Source organism: Melospiza georgiana, chromosome 2, assembly GCF_028018845.1.
Source record: "Melospiza georgiana isolate bMelGeo1 chromosome 2, bMelGeo1.pri, whole genome shotgun sequence".
In the NCBI taxonomy this organism is placed as follows: Eukaryota; Metazoa; Chordata; class Aves; order Passeriformes; family Passerellidae; genus Melospiza; species Melospiza georgiana.
The window spans coordinates 849,286-868,574 of NC_080431.1; the positions used below are offsets into that span (position 1 = coordinate 849,286).

Below are 19,289 nucleotides of genomic sequence, written 5' to 3' on the forward strand. Positions count from 1 at the left end.
CTGTGAGAGGAACTCTGTGCCCTGTTACCCCAGTTCCAGGTCCCACAGAAAGGGAGGGCAGAGATCTTCCTGTGGCAGCTCCTGCTCTCCTGCCCTTCATCCCTCCCCTGCCCCTGCCCAGCAGAAAGGGCTCAGGGCTGGGCCAGGCTGGACACCAGCAGCAATTTCCCCATGGAAAGCGTGGCCAGGGATTGGAATTGCCCAGGGAGGTTTGGAGAGCCCATCCTGGAGGTGTCCCAGGAGTTCCTGCACAAAAATAAAAGATGCTGCTCCACTGCACGTGTTCTCATTTTTAGAAAACAAGCTCCAATTTATTTCTTCTATTACAGCCAGATGGTTTAAAAAGGAAAAAAAACCAACCCACCAGATCTCCCCTCAATGTCACCTCAATGAAAAGCAGGCCTGACCTGGTTTCAGCCTCCCTGGCCCAAGCAGGGCACAGGGAGCACACACTGTTAACAGCTCTCCCGGGGGCCCTGAGCCTCTCACAGCCTGACCAAAGCCCCCAGGGGCAGCAGGGATCTGCTCCTCAGTCCTGCCCACAGGGCCACAGCACTGCCTGTCACAGCTGACTCAGGGCTGCAGCACCACAGCTGGCACAGCTGGACCGGCCACACGTCTGTCTGTGCCTCACTGCCAGCCCTGCTCCTCCCTGCCTGCTCACCTGTTCTGAGCTGCCTTCAGGGGCCTTTTTCCCTCCTAAAACTCCCATCAACTCATTTGATTGAAAGAGCAACACAACTTCCCGTGAAAGTAAACGCTGATTTTCAACCCTCCCTGTTCATCCGCCCCTCGTTCAAAGCCATGCCACACCCCATATAAGCAATTCCATTTCCCTGTGTCTGTCTGCCAGCGCCGTGCTGCTCAGGAGGAACAAAGCTCTCATTGCAAAGCACAGTTTGTGCCCATCTGTGCCCTCTGTGAGGCACCGTGTTCCAGTGGGACACAGGGAACCACTGGCACAGCAGCTGGGATACACCAAGATCTCCACCCCAAAGGCACTCCTGGCTAAACGGGAGGTGGGATCAGCATCTCAGGAGAGGTTTTCAAGCCCTGCCTTGAGAGGAGCCTGGCTTGGTCCCAGAGCTGATCCTGCTTTGGCAGGACCCCACATGTCCCTTTCCCTGACTGACACAGTGACCCCAAGCTCAGGGGAGCTCCCCAAACAATTCCCAAATGCCCAGGGCCACCCATGAGGCAGAGATCTCCACCAGGGAACACCTTTAAACCAAGACTCTTCTCCATGGCCAGCAGGGCAAGGAGAGCAGAGGCAGAACAAGGGCCACAGGAAAGCAAGGAGCAACTGGAGGGACATCTTCTCTGAACTGCAGTCTTGGGCTGTCTTTTAGAACCAGCACATTTAAAACAAAATAAAGAGCTCTTAAACCTTGTTCCAAGCTACTTTTTGGAGCAACCCTGACAGACACAGCTACACATTCACCTGAGGAAGGGCTGCTCTAGGGTCTCACCTGAGCCCCCAGCTCCCAGTGCCACTGCTGTGCTGTGATCCTGCCCTCTTACTTGTGCAAAAGCGAGGCTGAAGGCTCAGAGAGCCACCACTGCTCCGGGTGATGCCCAAGACTCAGAGTTCATGCACAGATTAACTTCTTAAGCAAGCTCAAGGGCACAGACCTGCTCCCTGTTACTGGCAAAAGCCTTGCATTCTGAAAACCACAACAGTTCCACAACTGCTGATTGCTTTTCCTCATTTGTACTTTATTTTTTTTTTAAAGTCCTGCCTGTTCCTCCTACTTCTTATGAGGCTTTTCAGTATTTGTCTGTGACTTGAGTGCTAAAGCCAGCTTTGGGATTAAACACAACATTTGGGAGGGGGACTGCAACGCTGCCTGCTGTCACTGCTCCAGCTCTAAGAGGCATCAGGGCACATCCTGCCCTGTGCAAGTCTGTGACCAAAGCTGTTTTCCCTTCACTCTGTCCCCCACATGCACCCAGACATGATTAATGCACAGGGCAGTGCTGGAGAGGCACTGCAGCTGCAATAAATGGGCAGGGGGAACAAGAACTCACTGCTGCACAGGAACAGACCAGCTCAGTGTCAGGGCCTGCACTGCAGCTGCAATAAATGGGCAGGGGGAGCAAGAACTCACTGCTGCACAGGAACAGACCAGCTCCATTTCAGGGCCTGCACTGCAGCTGCAATAAATGGGCAGGGGGAACAAGAGCTCACTGCTGCACAGGACTAGACCAGCTCCATTTCAGGGCCTGCACTGCAGCTGCAATAAATGGGCAGGGGGAACAAGAACTCACTGCTGCACAGGAACAGACCAGCTCCATTTCAGGGCCTGCACTGCAGCTGCAATAAATGGGCAGGGGGAACAAGAACTCACTGCTGCACAGGAACAGGCCAGCTCAGTGTCAGGGCCTGCACTGAAGCTGCAATGAATGGGCAGGGGGAGCAAGAACTCACTGCTGCACAGGAACAGACCAGCTCCATTTCAGGGCCTGCACTGCAGCTGCAATAAATGGGCAGGGGGAACAAGAACTCACTGCTGCACAGGAACAGGCCAGCCCAGTGTCAGGGCCTGCACTGATTGCCCAAAAGCAGAAGTGTGCTGAGGCATGCCAGGAATGCTGGGCTGGGTCACTGGCAGAAATGGCTTTGATAAGGTGGCCCACTTCCCCCAGAGAGCCAGGCTGGGCACAGGAGGGAACTCCCAGACATGAATAACCCTGTTCCTCATTGTGGGGCTCTGCAGAACCGCCTGAGCTGAGGCTCACAGGGTGTGAGCATCCCTCCCCTCCCACTGCAGTAACACCAGCTCAGAGCTTCCTGCAGGAAGCACAAAGGCACAGGAAAAAGCCCAGGAGGCCCCTGCACCTTCCCCATCAGGGCATCCAGAGCCTCTCCAGGAGGAGCCTCCTCTTCCTCCCTCCCCCTGGTCCTCACAGCAGCTGTCCCCTGGGACATCAGCTTGCAGGAGAAGCTCCAAAAGCCACAGCACAGCAGCACAGCCCCACAGAGGGCAAGGAAAGCTTCAACCAAGGGTGTCCATCAATTCCTGCACCGCTCTGATGGCACTGCTGGGAAACAAGAGAGCCAGACAGGCTCCAAGACAGCTCCTTCCTCCACAGGGCTCTCCAAAAATGACCACAGCAGGGCTGCCACCACATCCTGCCTGCCTCTTCCAGCAGCCTGGCTCCCAAAACACCACAAATTCATTCACAAATGCCAAAATTAAAAAAAAAAAAAAGATTAAGTTCTGTGTCAGCCATGGAAGAAGCACCAGGCTTCAGGGCAGCAGCCCCTGTGGCACGAGTCAGTGTTTGATACAACAGAGAAAAGGGAAGAGAAATGGAAAGCTCTCCCATCTTCCTGCTATTTTGCCTTAAATGCACTGTAGTTTATGTCCTCAATAAAAGCCTGTGCATATCTTCCCAACTTAGATGTGGATTGGAACCTCAGGATTACTGCCCTGGCAGAATTAACGTATCAGACATAAAAACCATAACATTTCATTATCCATTGCACAGCACGTGTGCTTTCCCCTGGGAGACTGGAAATATCACCAGTTTCACTATCATTTCCTGCTAACTGGCTGCCCTGCCACACGTTCACACAGGGGCACGCTCACTCTGATGATAGAGCAGTCCTCTGGTGCCATCCCTCTTCCTTTATGATGCTGACATTTTTTTAAATCCTGTTTTTCTCTTCTGTTTTTGTCTCTGCGCTACAAAACCACTGGGCTGGAAAAAAAAAAAAAAACAACTTACTCTGGAACAAAAAAAACAGCTCCTATTTGTGTGGCTGGAAACACACCATACCCTGATGTCTGGAGCAAGGGTAGAAGGCAGCACAGAGGCAAGAAAACCCCAAACACAACAGGGCAAGAGGACTCAGACTCATTTATGGGCACTGTGGTCAATGGTGAGGCACTGAAGGACAGAATCTCTTCCCTCTGCTGTCCAAACTCCCTGTGTGCTCCCTCTCAGTGCAATTCAGAGCTGTGCACACACACAGAATTGTCTGAAAGGCCACAACAGGGGCAGCACACACAGAATCCCCCAGGAGTGAGCACACCGTGGTCAATCTGCAGTGAGCACACAGAAACGTGGGCAGGAGCAGGGGCCAGAGAGCAGCCTCTGGGTCACCCTCGTACTGCACCTTCCAGGCTGCCCCAGGAATCCTCCTGTTTAATCAGTTCTGTGTCTTTGCAAAGATTAGCGACCAACTGTCCCCGTTTAGTGCTGCCGTGGTCTGTCAGCATTCCTGGACTCGCTGGCTTGGATAAAACAGGCAGCTGCTGGCAGGGGCTCCCACAGAAACATTTCCCTCTGCATCTCCAAGAAGCCTGGATGTTGTTATTCCCAAAAAACCCTGTTTATTCCCAAGGGACCCCTCCTCCTGCTCTGCAGGCTGGGGGCTCTGCTCCGGGACAGGTGAGCAAAGCAGGAGCTGCAAACACACACACCTTCACCAAATCCATCCCGGCATTACTCACATGAGGCTGGCACAGCAGCAACCAGGACAAGAGGGAAACATTGGCTGTCCCACGGGGCTCCTGGAATAAGAAAATTAAAAGGTCAGCTTGAAGCACCCACATGCACAGAGATGTCCAGCTGTGACCCCCTGAAACACAGCTCAGAAACAAACACACCCCAGCAGCCAGGCTGTCATCACTGACACACCTCGACCTGTTGGTGCAGGGGGCAATAACTCGAACCCCAATTGCTCCTCACTGCATTTGCCAGAGCCACAAAAGCCAACTGAGGCAGTTTCCCTTCGCCCTGCGGCCGGTCAGCCCCGGACACTGAGGGGTGCAGGAGCATTTCCCTTCCTTGCAGGCAGCATTTCCCTGCTCTAAAGCATCTCTTTGCACAGCCCTCGGGTTCAGCTAGCTGCACCCCTGCCCCTGAGCTGCAGCTTTGGCTCCCACTTCAATGCTCTCAGCAGAATTAGGGTTAGTGCGGATCTCACAGAACAACCTGGACGCACTGGCAGAGGTCTCAGGTAGCACAATTAATGTATTTATGAAATAAACCCCCGGAATGCCTGCACAAGCAGTGAAAGGTCACTGATCCCCAGCAAATCCAACCCCCAGACTGCTCAGGATTGGAAGCATGAGGGCACTGACAGCTCCCATCCAGCAGAGATCTCCCCTGGCTCTCCCCTGCCCAGGGCCTGCTGACAGCTCCTTATGGAAAACGCTTGTTCTCCCACACCAGGGGATGGGAAGAGCAGGGCATCCCTGGCCAAGGCACCACTGAGCAGCTCTGGGCATGATGTAACAGCATCAGACATCTGCCAAAGGAATGAGCCGGCTCCAACATGCCCTGCTCCAAACCCGCACGGCAATTTCCATTCCACGGCAGCAGCGGCTTGTGCTGGGGCTTAAACCCTCTCCAAACATCCATTTCCACAAGGAAAATCCGTGCCCAGGGCTCCAGCAACACACCTTGTAATCCCCGTGAGCAATGTCAGCCTCCAAAGCTGGGAAATCACTTTGTTCCTGGGGATCAGGGAATTTAAAATGCAAGAACTTGGAACGTCCTGATGGGCCTGGTAACCTGAGCCCCCGGAGGAAACACCTGCTCTGTTTTATCCATCCATAATTCCATGGCAATGGCCTTTTGCTCGTGGACAATCCAGCTGGGAAAGAGGGGAGGGAGCTGCCAGGAGCCAGCAGCCCAACCCCACACAGCAAAACACCTCCAAAATCCACCAAACCCAACGTGAGTTCCTCCATCCAAAGCCCTGCAGGGACCCCATCCACCCCAGCAGGGATTTGGGGTCACAGCTACACCTCCCCTGTGCCAGCACAATTTTCCAGGTTCTCACGGAAAATTAAATTTTCCAGGATCTCACAGGGAAGAAGAGGCACAGCCAGAAAAAAAAAAGGGATTTTCATCCAAAACTCACCAACAACTGGATGCAGCCATTATCCCAGACATCTGCTTGGTGGAGTCACACAGGATGAAGCCAGGACCGGCGCACCCAACACTGGTGGGTGCCCAAAAAAACCCTCCTGCAGCCAGCAAAATCCTTCTCCCAACCCAAAAACCCCTTCTCCCAGCCCAAACAAAACCCTCCTCCCAGCCCCTGTCCCATCACAATTCCTGCCCCAAGCAGCTCCCTGGGACATGAGGCATTCCCCCCTGGAGGAGCACAAGGATGGACAGACAGATGGTTCAGGATCAGCCTGCTCTGGGAGAGGCAGGAGCTGTGCTGTAATTCACACTGCATCACAGCCCTCGCAGGGAGAGAGAGCAAGGCCAGACTGGGCAGACAAACCCAGCTCTGACAGCTCCTGAGCTTAGCTTAAAGCTGCATTTCAATAATACGTGTGCAGAGGTTTTAATGCATCTCTTGAAAGGCGAGCAGAAAAACAAACCAAAGTGTTGCTAAAACCATTCAATTTTCCCATATAAACTAACAGAAGTTCAGCTGCAAGATCTACAAAGTGTTTTCATTTATTGTAAGGAAAAGCTGTTATAGCCAACCACCCTGAGGTCAGAGCACTGATGTTTTCTGCCCCAGGAGCTCCAGCCTTCCCAGGGATCTGTTTTGTGTTATCCACAAAAGCCTTTTCTCCCCTTTTTCTGTTCTTCCCTTTTTCTGCTCACAGGGAGGCCCAGCATCCCAACAAGTGCTGCAAATCCCCAGTTGTGTCCCTGATCTGAGCGTGGCTCCACAGCCTGTATCACCCTGCAGAACGTGTAACCCCAGCTCAGCAATCCTATTACAGCGCTCCCAGCATTTGTACAGCACAGATTTAGCTCTCAGCTCTGCACTGCTTTATCTCTTTGTGGCTTTGCCAGGGCAGAAATCAGCTCAGGCTGCAAAGGGGGGATATCCAGATGCTTCTCATGGTTTTGGTGCACATCTGGGGGGGAAAGCTCACGGAGCTGCTGTGCACCCTCCCAAGGATCCCGGTGGCTGCAGAGGTGACGTGTGACAAAGAGAGATGGCCAAACAAACCAAAATCAGCAATCAATCCCCAACTCCACGTGCCCCTGGACTGCTGTCCCTGCTGTTTTCAGCCAACTGAGCCCTCCCAGGGCCCAGCACACACCCAGGTGTTGCATCCAGCACTGAATGGACAGAGCTGAGCCACAGCAGCCCTGCAGCTCCTCCATCACCATGCATCTCCTCCATCAGCACTGGCACCCAGCTCCACAGCTGCTCTCCCTTCCCAAAACCCTCCTGCCAGCTCCCTGTGCCTTGCCCAACGCCTCTTAGCTCACATCACACCTCCAACACCTTTCTCAACTCCTGCTGTACTCACTGCCAGCAGCCCAAAGACCCTGGCCTGGCCAGCAGGACACTGTGGGAGCATCAGCCCAGCTCTGGATGCTGCTGAGAGGCTGGCACGGCCCAGGGAGCCGCCAGGGCTCTGCAGACACAGCTGCACTCCCTGGGCTTTGGGCTCATCCTGCAGCACCAGCTGGGATGGACGTGGAGGGGCAAGGAGGGACGAGCACAAACAGCTGTGCAGATGTGCCCGTGAAAGCAGGCTGCCCAAACCCACAGCAGCTCGGGTCTGGGGCATTAAAAAGTCATTTAGAAGAAATAAAACCACCCTGCCACTCAAGGATGTTTGGAAACCTTTCCATTTCCTTGGCAAACAGGCCGGGGGAAGCAGAGAGAGGTCACAGGCAGCCCCACTGAAGCTCTCACAGGAGTTCCTCCTCTCCTCTCCCCCCTCCAGGGCCAGTTCCTGCTTTGGCTTCCAAGGGGCCATTCCCAGGAGCTCTCACAGCTTCACCCTGCAGGGCAACAAAACCCTGCGGCATTCCTGGGAACGATCCCAGCTCTTCGCTCTGGAAATCATCCCCTCCCCACCCTGAACTCCCCTGGCTGGGCTGAGGTGGGGCTGCTGCAGCCCTCACCCACCCCGGCCCACCCTCCGGCATGCCTTCCTCCTCCTCCTCCTCCTCCCTGTCCATGTGGCCTTTGCCAGCAGCACGTGCCCAGCCTTTGTCCTGCCTGCAGTGCCCTCTGATCCCTGCAGTGCCCTCTCCCCAAGCACTGCAGAGCTCAGCAACTTTTCCCAGAGTTAAAAGTTTATAAAGCAGCCCTTGAATGTGTGCTGAGTGGCTTTGTTTCACACAGAGCTCACAGCTGGCTGCAGACACCAGGGACTGGGACACTCCTCACCTTTGGTGACAGAAAACCTGGTCTGGGGGTTCTGCAGCAGCCCACGGAGCAGCACAGCCTTGCAGCACTGTCTGCTGCCCTGAATTGGCTTCCACAGGAGTGGAATTTGCTTCTGCAGGAGCCGCACATCAAACACATCCAAAAAGGAAACCTGCCCTCTGCTTGCACCTCAGCTCTGCCCTGCAGCCAGCCTCTCTGATGTGCTGCTGCCCTCTCACCACTGCTCCTTTCCCCCTGGTCCTGTCCATGGCTCTGGCCTGCAATTACACATCAGCAGGAATGTTCTACCAGTGCCTGCCCCTCTCTTGTCCTCCCTGAGAGCCATCCCTGCCCTGCTCTGGGAGCAGCACAGCAGCCCCAGATCTCTGTTTATACACACACATACACACACAGGAACGCCGCTGAGAGGGAGCTGGGCCCAGAGAGCTCCTCTAACCTACACAATCCCACCACGCTGTCAGCTCCCTGCAAACATAGCCATGCAGGCTGGAGCTGCTCACTTGGCAGCGCAGCACACGGGTCTGGCAGCTCCCCGTGTCCCCTCTGCTGTGCCATTTCCCTCCCCAGAGCCAGCACAGCTCACACAGCGCCCCACAGGTCTCTCCCCATGCTCTACCCTGCAGATCCTCCTGCGAGGAAGGAGAAAACTGCACCTGCTCAGGCTCAGGAGCATCACCACAGTGTAACGCGCAGTTACTGCAGCACCTGGAAGAGCGGGATGGAGAAGGCACCACTGCTCAAAAACCACTTCACGCTCTTCCCTTTGCCCCCTTTGCTGTCGGGCAGGGAAGGGAGGCCTGATTCCTGCAGGCAGGCTGCTCCCACTGAACCTTTTATTTTATTTTTATTGTATTTTTATTTCAGTAAGCCTGCTCCCAGCCCAAGGTGCCCGTGCCTCCCAGTGCTACTTTCCAGAGGAGCAGCCCTGCCCTGCAGAGTGAGGAGCTCCGAGCCAGCAGCAGGAGAGGGATGATGCTCAGTTAGACAAGGAGGCTGTCAGTGGGCTCTGAAATGTCACTCCCACACCTCACAGACGCACTTGGCTCATCCCTTGCTGCACAGCAATGTACTGGAGCTCCTTTTGTAACTGAGACAAAATGTTTCACCAGGCTGGAGCTTTAATTTGGGCAAAAACCTCTCCGTCCCTTTGCGTTGAAAGGCATTTTAATTAATCGTCTTGAGCATATTTAAACTGTTCCATCCTTTCGCAAGACATTTTTCCAGGGACAAACCATGTCCTTAAGTAAAACCCATATGGCACCAAGCTGAACTTTAAAAGCCCCAAAGCAACACCAAAAAAAATGAACTGATATTTCAAGCAGGTGGATCCTCCACCTCTCATCATCATCATTGTCCCTGCCTTCGCCAGAACTTCTATCTGTGAATAACTCTGCAGGGATAACCAGGACCAATGCTGGTATCATGGCAGCTTGCTGTGCAACAAGCATGTGAGATAAATCACAACTGGAATGACAGGAAAAAAAAAACCCCAAGTGAGAGGAGACACCAAAAACCCGTGGGAGAGAGATAACACCAGTTCCACTGAGCTCTGGGATCTCATCTTGCAGAGAGCCCATCCTTTCAGCACCAAAAATAATCCATTAGATGAGCTTTCCTTTTCAGCATCCATTTTCAGTCCATGCAAAAACTGTCCCAAAAAGCACCAACCACTGCCATCTCCACATCCTCTCCATCCCTTCACATTTCTTGCTCCAAATCCAGGTGGAAAAGGAGGGAAGCCCAGCTACAAAGCAGCTCAACTTCAGTCTATCCTGAATCCTGGATAAATGAAAATGTGGATGCAAAAGCCAAATTTACCCCTGAGATAATATTTCTCTCAGAAATAAAGTTTCCATTTTCACCCTGTGGCAACTCCAGCTCCCCTCCTTGCCAGTCCCTGGAATTTTGACATTTTCCAAGGGCCCAGATCCATATATCCATGTGCTACTCTTCAGCTCCACCAGATAAACACACCAGATTTCCCTCCTGGGGCTGCAACAACACTCTTTGCTCCATCACACAGAGTTAAAAAGTGAACTCAGGTTGGTTATTCATCTCAAAACTAAGGCAATGGTCACTTTATCCTGGCAATAAAATCAGCCTGTCCCCTGTAAACTGCTCTCCTGCTTCCACAGCAGGCTGAATTTTCTTGGTGGAGAAAACTGGCTATCCACAAATACTCCCAATATATAAAATATTCCTATTGATCAGCCCGTGGATTGGCTGCTGGTATTTGGCTGCAGAAAGGAAGATGAGCACACCCCACACCAAACCCTGTGCACAGTTGTTCTCCTCCATTACACAAACACTTGGCAGCCTTCCACTGTCAGATTGATGCACTAAAATTAGCTCTCACAATTGCAATCAATTGCAACAATCAAGCATGAGTAATTCCAGGGAAAGGAAATTTAAAACAAAAATAAAGAGGTGAGCGTGGCAAACAATGCCAGAGCCCTGCAGTGGCTCCTCCACGGCTCCAGCCCTGTGTCCAGCAGAGTTTTCCTGCCTGTTCTTTGCACGGTGCAAATACCAAGCATAAACTCATCATTCTTCCTCGCACCTAAAAGCCAACTGAAACCCAAGCACGCAGAGAGCATTTGGGATTATTTCATATTTTGTAAGACAGTATTTACACTTCCAGTGCAACTGTGAGTGATAAAAGTCATGCACAAAATGTAGGAGTGGAATCAAGTTATCTAAAATTCCTCACTGTGAGTTTGCATCAAGAGCAAAAAAACATTTAGGGAAAGATTTTATAAAAATATATATGAGCTACCTGGGATATATCTTTAAATATAGATGGCTAGAGGAAAGGATCTGGAGGAAAATGAAGCTGAAAATCAGGAATGGAACAGCACACCAGGCTACAGAACACCCTCCAAAAGCAATGGAAAGGTAATCTTGGCCAAAAAGCTTTGATGGGTGCAAATATCTCAATAACTATTTAGTGCAATGCAACAGATGACCACTGAACAAATGTCTGTAAATCTGCAAAATGGAAATGCAGTGACATCCCAAACACAGAGGTGGAGAGACAGGGAACAGAAAAACAGCCACGCTCCAGAAGAACCTCAAACCATTTCCCGTGCTGCCTACCACACGAACAAACAGCAGCAGGTGCTCCCAGAGAGGAGAGCCCTGGAATCCAGCAGGAATGGCAGCCCAGGCAGGTGCCAGGCACCAACACTGTGACACACGTGGCACTCTCAGGCTGCGATGGCATGTCCCTGTCCATCCCTGGTCCCTCTGTCCGTCCCACCCAGCACAGCGACACAGCTGTGCCCCGTCCCGAGCCCCAGAGAGGCTGTGCCACCCCAGAACAGCTATTCTGGGGATCCCTCTGGTTGCCAGGGCCAGCCCCCAGCGATGGGCACAGGCTCCTGCGTGCCAGTCGGGAGAGGGGGAAGCGATGGCGAGGAGGGATGAGTAAGCAGGGGAACGTGAGAAACCAAACAGAACGCCAGCCTGGGGAGAAAAACATGCTCGTGGCTCCCCCTGGAACCAAGCAGGCAGCCCTGAGGCAGAGCTGGGCTCACACAGCCCTGCTGCACTGCTGCTGCTGCACTGCTGCTCACCAGGGACCCTGCAGGGCACGCCGGCAGCGGGCACTCAGCCCTCAGCTGCTCTCCTGCACAATCAGCAAAGTCTCCTGCAAAATCAGGAAATGGCTCCAGGTGCTCAAAGCCCCACAAATAACTGATGGATCGGGTTTCTAGGAGCTGCAGGCATGGACAGCTTCTCATTTTCAAAATTACACCAGCCCTTACACATCTGGATAGTCTTATGCAGTTTGCAAAAGACCATGACAGTTTTCTAGGCATTTCCATCTCTTATTTTGAGTTTTCAGCCCCAAAAGCATCTTTAGAAAGTTAACAGGGCAAGGATGGTAAACAGAGGACAACACACCACTCCATTCCATTTTCCCCACAAACACAGAAGAGACTCACACAATAATCTCACTTCTAAATAACTCCGTTTTGAAAAATGGGGTTTAAACACCACTGAAACCTAAGACCATAAAGAGAAAAACATATGTGCACATGGACTTAAGAAAGCAAACAGCTTTCCAAAACAGAGCTCCTCTGACACACTCCTAAGGAAAGTGGTTTTTATTTAAACCACCAGCAGCTGAAGGGCAAGGGAAGGACTCCAGCACATGTCAGCAACAACTCCCACTCCACACAGGCAAAAACACTGGCTCAAAAGTGAATTAATTGCTTTCTAAGCTGCTGAGATGCCATTAACATACTATCTATATATATATATTTATGTGTCCACGTGATACTTGTACAGGAACACATCCACTGATCACAATTTAGGGCTTTTCTAAAATAACTTCAGGGGAGAATCTGGTCATGGGACACCATCCTTGTATAGAAAGGACTAAAGAGGAAGAGATGCTGAAATCCCCACAGCCAGGAGAGCCAGCTTGACTGACAGAGACCCTTGGTGTGGGGAGGGCAGTCCTCATAGAAAATGAGGAATTCCCAGCAAGCAAGGATCCCCTGTACAGGGAGCAGAGGGGCTGGCACAGAGCCTGGCAAGGACAGTTCACTGTGGGGACTGCAGGAAAGCTGAGAGTGCTGGCTCCATCCATCCATCCTGCCCAGCAAAGCTGGCAATGCTGGCTCCATCCTGCCTGCCCAGCAAAGCTGGCAATGCTGGCTCCATCCTGCCCAGCAAAGCTGGCAATGCTGGCTCCTGCCTGCCCAGCAAAGCTGGCAGTGCTGGCTCCATCCTGCCCAGCAAAGCTGGCAGTGCTGGCTCCATCCTGCCCAGCAAAGCTGGCAATGCTGGCTCCATCCTGCCTGCCCAGCAAAGCTGGCAATGCTGGCTCCATCCTGCCCAGCAAAGCTGGCAATGCTGGCTCCATCCTGCCTGCCCAGCAAAGCTGGCAATGCTGGCTCCATCCTGCCCAGCAAAGCTGGCAATGCTGGCTCCATCCTGCCTGCCCAGCAAAGCTGGCAATGCTGGCTCCATCCTGCCTGCCCAGCAAAGCTGGCAATGCTGGCTCCTGCCTGCCCAGCAAAGCTGGCAATGCTGGCTCCATCCTGCCTGCCCAGCAAAGCTGGCAATGCTGGCTCCATCCTGCCTGCCCAGCAAAGCTGGCAATGCTGGCTCCTGCCTGCCCAGCAAAGCTGGCAATGCTGGCTCCATCCTGCCTGTCCAGCAAAGCTGGCAATGCTGGCTCCTGCCTGCCCAGCAAAGCTGGCAGTGCTGGCTCCATCCTGCCCAGCAAAGCTGGCAATGCTGGCTCCATCCTGCCTGCCCAGCAAAGCTGGCAATGCTGGCTCCTGCCTGCCCAGCAAAGCTGGCAGTGCTGGCTCCATCCTGCCCAGCAAAGCTGGCAATGCTGGCTCCATCCTGCCCAGCAAAGCTGGCAATGCTGGCTCCATCCATCCTGCCTGCCCAGCAAAGCTGGCAATGCTGGCTCCATCCTGCCTGCCCAGCAAAGCTGGCAATGCTGGCTCCATCCAGCTCGGCAAAGCTGGCATTGCTGGCTCCATCCATCCTGCCTGCCCAGCAAAGCTGGCAATGCTGGCTCCATCCATCCTGCCTGCCCAGCAAAGCTGGCAATGCTGGCTCCATCCTGCCTGCCCAGCAAAGCTGGCAATGCTGGCTCCATCCTGCCTGCCCAGCAAAGCTGGCAATGCTGGCTCCATCCTGCCTGCCCAGCAAAGTTGGCAATGCTGGCTCCTGCCTGCCCAGCAAAGCTGGCAATGCTGGCTCCATCCTGCCCAGCAAAGCTGGCAATGCTGGCTCCATCCTGCCCAGCAAAGCTGGCAATGCTGGCTCCATCCTGCCTGCCCAGCAAAGCTGGCAATGCTGGCTCCATCCTGCCCCAGCTGCTTCCCTGCCTTCTGCCCCTCAGCATCCAGGCACTGCTGGGTGTTCTGAGCAGGGCAGCATCCAGAAACCACCAACAAATCCAAAGAATATCCATCCCACCAATCCCTCACACCAAACATCATCAGAAACAAGCCCAGGAGAAACCTTTAGAGGTCAGAGAAGGGAAGCCAAATTTGGGCAAAACCCCACCACAGCAAGAAGTTCAACACTTGTTTTACCCAGAAATCCCAGTGGTTTCCACATGCCTAAGAAATGAGCATGGCCAAAGTGCTAAAAATGTTTTAGGAAACTTTCTGGCTGGACTCTGCTTGTACTGAGACAGGAGGTCACAACAGACTCCTGCCCAGAGCAGGAGATTACACCCATAGACCAATCCATTGGTGGCTGCAAAAGCACAAAACCCAAAAGCATCACCTCAGCTCCCATGCTGGAAGCCCAGGCAGCACAACCTGGGAGCTGGGAAAACAACAAAATTAAAGACAGAAGCCTTATAAATGCCATTGCTCTGGAAATTTTGAATTTTAACAGAAAAATAAACATTAGGTTTGTTGTAGCTGATGATGACTATCAGCACATCAGGGGTTCCATGGCTTCTCCATCATCATGGCCAAAGCATCCTGCCTGAAGTGCAGGAGTTAAAAATGCAGAACATGCTGATTGCCAGAGAGAACTCTGCAAACAGGGAGTGACAGGGACGCACTTCCAGCACTGAATAACTCCATCCGTCAGCACTTCCCCTGCTCAGGCACATCCAGATGTTTCACCAAGCTGGATTTGCACTCCCAGCTCCAGCTCTGAAAGCCTGGCAGCCTGAGGAGCCGGGGATCTGGCTTGGCAAACTCCAGAGCATCCCCCAGAGGAATCCTTTTCTGCCTCTCCTATTTGTACACAGAGGAAGAGGAGGCAGCAGTGAAGGCTCTGCTGGGCTGTGTGAGCATGGCCAGCACCTGCACAGGCCCAGGGAGCCCCAAATGCTCAGCAAAAACAACATTTTTGTGGCCTCTCCACGGATAATTAGCAACAGAGCCCAAAATGTCAAAACCTGACTCTTAATTACCGACGGCGGCGCTTAATGACTCCAATTACAATTTCCACTGATTTCGGAAAATTGGATTCTCCACTACAGTTGCAGTGTTTAAATGAGTTCCTTACCTTGCTCGTGGTAATTACACTCTGACAAACTCATTTCAAATACAGTAGAGATGTCTAAAATACTACTTAAAAATGGTGGGGATTTAAGAACAAAACATTGCTTAAGGTTCTCCTTTCCACATCTTTTATCACATCCCTTTCAGGACCCAGGAATGCAGAGGGTTAAAAGATGAGGGGCTCAAAGGTCAGTATTTTGTCATAATGCCACCAAGAGAATGTTCTACAGGTAGGAAACAGTTGAATTTCTGTGATAGAAACTCACTGTATCACAGAAAGGGAAATCCTCCTTTTATCCCAAATCCCCCAGAAGTGCTCAGAGCCACAGGGGAGCCCAGCAAATGTATTTAACAAATATCACATTAAAATATCACAACAATATCACATTAAAATTGGTATTTTAGGGCTCCTGTGATATAGAAAGCAGTGGGTTCTCCACTGCTTTTTAATATTATCTTATTAGCCTTTTAATATTATCTTTTTAGCCTTTTAATATTATCTTTTTAGCCTTTTAATATTATCTTTTTAGTCTTTTAGCCTAAGTATCCTTTCTGGATTCCTTAGTATAGTTTAGTATAGTACTCTTTAATAGAATATAGCATCATAAAATAATAAATGAGCCTTCTGAGAGCATGGAGTCATGGCTGAGGGACACAACACAGCCCTGGCACAGCTGCTCCCTGCAGTGACACCTTTTTATTCTGCTCTGTTCTGGTTCCTGTGTCTCCCAGATATCCATTACTCAGCAGTGGCTGTAGGATTTGATGTTCACACATGGTTTAAAGAGGTGCCTGTTTAATGTTCCCTACATGTAAATAACTGCACGCTGCTCCAGTCCCTGCTGAGCAAGTGAAGGAATGATTAGATTATCAATCTCCAGCACAGAAATGTGTCAGGTTGCTTTTTATCTACAAACACATTAGGGCTTACACCGGGCTACATTTACTATCTTCCTTTTAGCCACAAACTCCCATTGCTTTTAACGAGCACAGAAAGCAACCAGAAACTTTTATTTTTTCCCCATTTTTTGGCTTCTCACTCCAGGAGGGGCTGGAGCATGTCCAGGGCAGGGAGTGGAGCTGGGAAGGGGCTCAGCTGGAGAAAAGGAGTCTCAGGGGGGACCTTGTGGCTCTGCACAGCTCCTGACAGGAGGGGACAGGGACAGGAGGAGAGGGAACAGCCTCAGGGTGGACATCAGCAGGAATTTCCCCATGGAAAAGGGTTTTAAACACTGTCAGGGGCTGCCCAGGCAGGTTTGGAGTGCCCGTCCCTGAGGTGTCCCAGGAATTCCTGGGGTGGCACTCGGTGCTCTGGGCTGGGGACAGGGTGGGCATCAGGCAAGCTGGGACTGGATGGCCTCAGAGGTGTTCTCCAGCCTCAGTAATTCTGTGATTCCCCCATGGGATAAAGTGGAAACTCCTGTCCCCTCCATCCATGCTCAGCAGGAGTCACTGCAGGGGCAGCCAGCTCCACCTGGAGCCAGAACCAACCATCATGGAACCAGGGGATGGAACCAGGGGATGGAACCACGGGACGGAGCAGACCCCTGAGCCCAGCAGCTGCAGCCCCTCCTGGGCAGGGACCCCTCCCACAGAGCCAGGAGGGCCAACAGCTGCATTTCCAATGTCTCTGCTTTCCCTGCAAACCAAACCACGCTTCTCAGTGTAACTTATCATCACGGCTGACAGAACTCATCTCAAATGAAAGCTCCCAGGCCAGGCACATGAAAACCCTTTCTGTTTCCAGCATTACCATACCCACATTTCCAGCCTGCCCAGTATCAGCAACCAGCATGGAGAGAACCATCTTTTGAACTTTCCCAGGTGGAGGAACACTCTTTAAACAAAGGGGAGATACACAAGCCCTCGCTCAGCTGGTCTCCCTTCCTTACTGAGCCATGACAAACCACAGCACACACCCCGACACTCCCAGGCTGTGCAGAGCCAGGAAAGCAGGGCAGAAAGCTCTCCCTGCATGCCTGGCAAGCATCCCACAGCCACAGGAAAACGGAGACCACAACCCACAAAGTGCCACCAAAAGGTGCCAGGGCTGCCCCTGCACCCACCTGCCCGGGTGCTGGGGGTACAAACCCATCCCTGGTGGCAAATGAATGGGCAAACCCAGGGAAAGGCTCAGAGGGCAGAAATAGGATGCTAATGAAGGAGGCAGGAGGAAGGAACAAACCCTACCAGCAGACAGCCTGAAACTGGGCATTAATTCAATTTATCCAAATGCAGTCCGAGCCATCGAGCTCGGGCAGAGCCTCTCTGTGCTGAGGAGTCATTGCAGCGACTGCAAGAGCTGCAGGACCCAAAAGATGCAGAAGGAGGATGGAAAGAACGCCAGAGCTGCCCAGGGCTGCCTTGTCCTCCCCATCCCAGCCCCGATGAGGGATCCTTGCCCAAATCCAGCCCATTTCTGCTGACCCCAAGCTCTCCTGCAGCAGATGATGGATGCTGCCCACCCCAGCAGCCTCTCCTGGCACTGCTCTGCATATTAATGGTCCCTAATGACACCTAAAAGCCTGTGCACAGTCTCACTTATGGATTTTACCACTTGGGCTGGAGCCATAAAGAGCCAGCAGTGGCAGAGTGTGTTTAATGGCCAAAGCCAAGCAAGGAGAGCATTCATTAAGACACCACCTGACTCCTGTGCAAAGGGGCACTGAGGTGATTTTTGTCCTGGACCAGTGGTGGGAGGTGAGGAAGGTGATGAGTAATAGCAGAGTGAAAGGCACCTTTAAAATATGCATTTAATAAGGGAATAAGTCTATTCAGGAGAAGCAGGGGAAGGGGAAAATGGTCAGGGGAGTGAAGGAAGAGAGTGATATTGTCAGCTTTGGGCAGTGATGGGGGATTAGAGCTCAGGAACATAAATCACCTCCACACAGGGCTCCTGGAACGCTCTGTGAGCTGCTCCTCACCCCTGAGATCAGCACATGACTGGGGGACAGGGCTGCAAAGGGGGCTGATTAAGCAGAGAGGCAAACAGGCAAGAGACTGCAGGAGCTGATCAGCCAATGCAAGTGAATGAGTTGGCAGAAGAGCCCTGGTATCACATCCAGCACATGCAGGGCTGCTCCCGTGACTGAAATTCCCACTGGGTGCTCCTGCAGCAATGGGCAGTGCTGGGACACTCGCTGGGGTAAATTCATTTATTGGGCTAAGTGAAAGCACAGCCCAGACACCTCCTCTTCTACTCTGGGCTGCCCGGGACCTCCTCACCCAGAAATCCAAGCACCACCAAGGACTCGGGAAAATAATCACTCTGCCAAATAAATACAGAAAAATGCATTCACCAAGCTCCTGAGGCATTGGAGGAACAGTGCACCAACACCCACAGAGGCGACCAGAACAGAAATCCCATCCTGGAGTCCTTCCCCATCTCTGCTCCACAGCCAGACTCCCTGTTTTCCACACATTTTCCACTCTCCTGTGCAGATAGATCTATTTCTGTTTGTTTGTGAAGTCACATGGCCAAGGGAAAAGCACATGTCAGACACAGAGCATGCCTGTGTTACTCATCCAAAGGTTATTTAATGCTTTTTTGGTAAGATATCAGTGAGGAATAGAGACTTCAGGCTGGTTCCAGGCCCTGCAATGTGGTGCTCATGAGGTCAGAGCTACAGCTGATGTAGATTTCCTTCCCACCAACATCACCCCCAGGTTGGAGCTGAGGCATTCCGGGCTGCCCTGCATTTTTAACCTTCATTAGACACAATTGTTAATCACTGACCCATTCTCCAGCCTCCCTCGTTGCTAGGAGACCCCTTTTGGCTCCAGATTCTTCTTAAAGCTGGTTAAGAAATGGCCAAAAGTCAACAGAGAGGGGACTGAGACCAATGGGGATGGATCTTCAGGAGAGAGGGAGGCTCACCCACAGCCCTGCCTAGCCAGGGTGTGAAATCCACAAAGACCACTCAGCACTGACACCTGGGGACCCCTGCAAGCTCCTGTGCCCTCCAGGATCCTCTGGATGGGCAGGGAGGGATCTCAGAACTCCCGGAACTTTTACCCTCTGGCAAACTCAGAGTGCAACATGCACAGTGCTCCTGGGCCAGCTACCTCTGGTTTCCCCTCTCTTTGGGACCATTGTAAGCAACACGTGCTGTGTTATATAACCTCAGGGCAATCTCCTCCTGCTGTACCACCCTCTCATGCACAGCCACTGTGCT

The 19,289-nt window shown here is 52.4% G+C and overlaps 1 protein-coding gene across 3 annotated transcripts in view; it reads right to left on the minus strand.

The window, feature by feature from the left end:
- TIAM1 (TIAM Rac1 associated GEF 1) overlaps window positions 1-19,289 on the minus strand; it is a 144,282-nt gene that overhangs the window by 105,001 nt on the left and 19,992 nt on the right. For all 3 annotated transcript variants that reach the window (XM_058019148.1, XM_058019145.1, XM_058019144.1), the window contains exon 2: window positions 4,461-4,520. Coding sequence is in view for 1 of the 3 variants with exons in the window: in XM_058019144.1 (XP_057875127.1) it covers window positions 4,461-4,520 (60 nt within the window). In the remaining 2 variants the exon portion in view is untranslated. The remainder of the gene's footprint in view (window positions 1-4,460; window positions 4,521-19,289) is intronic.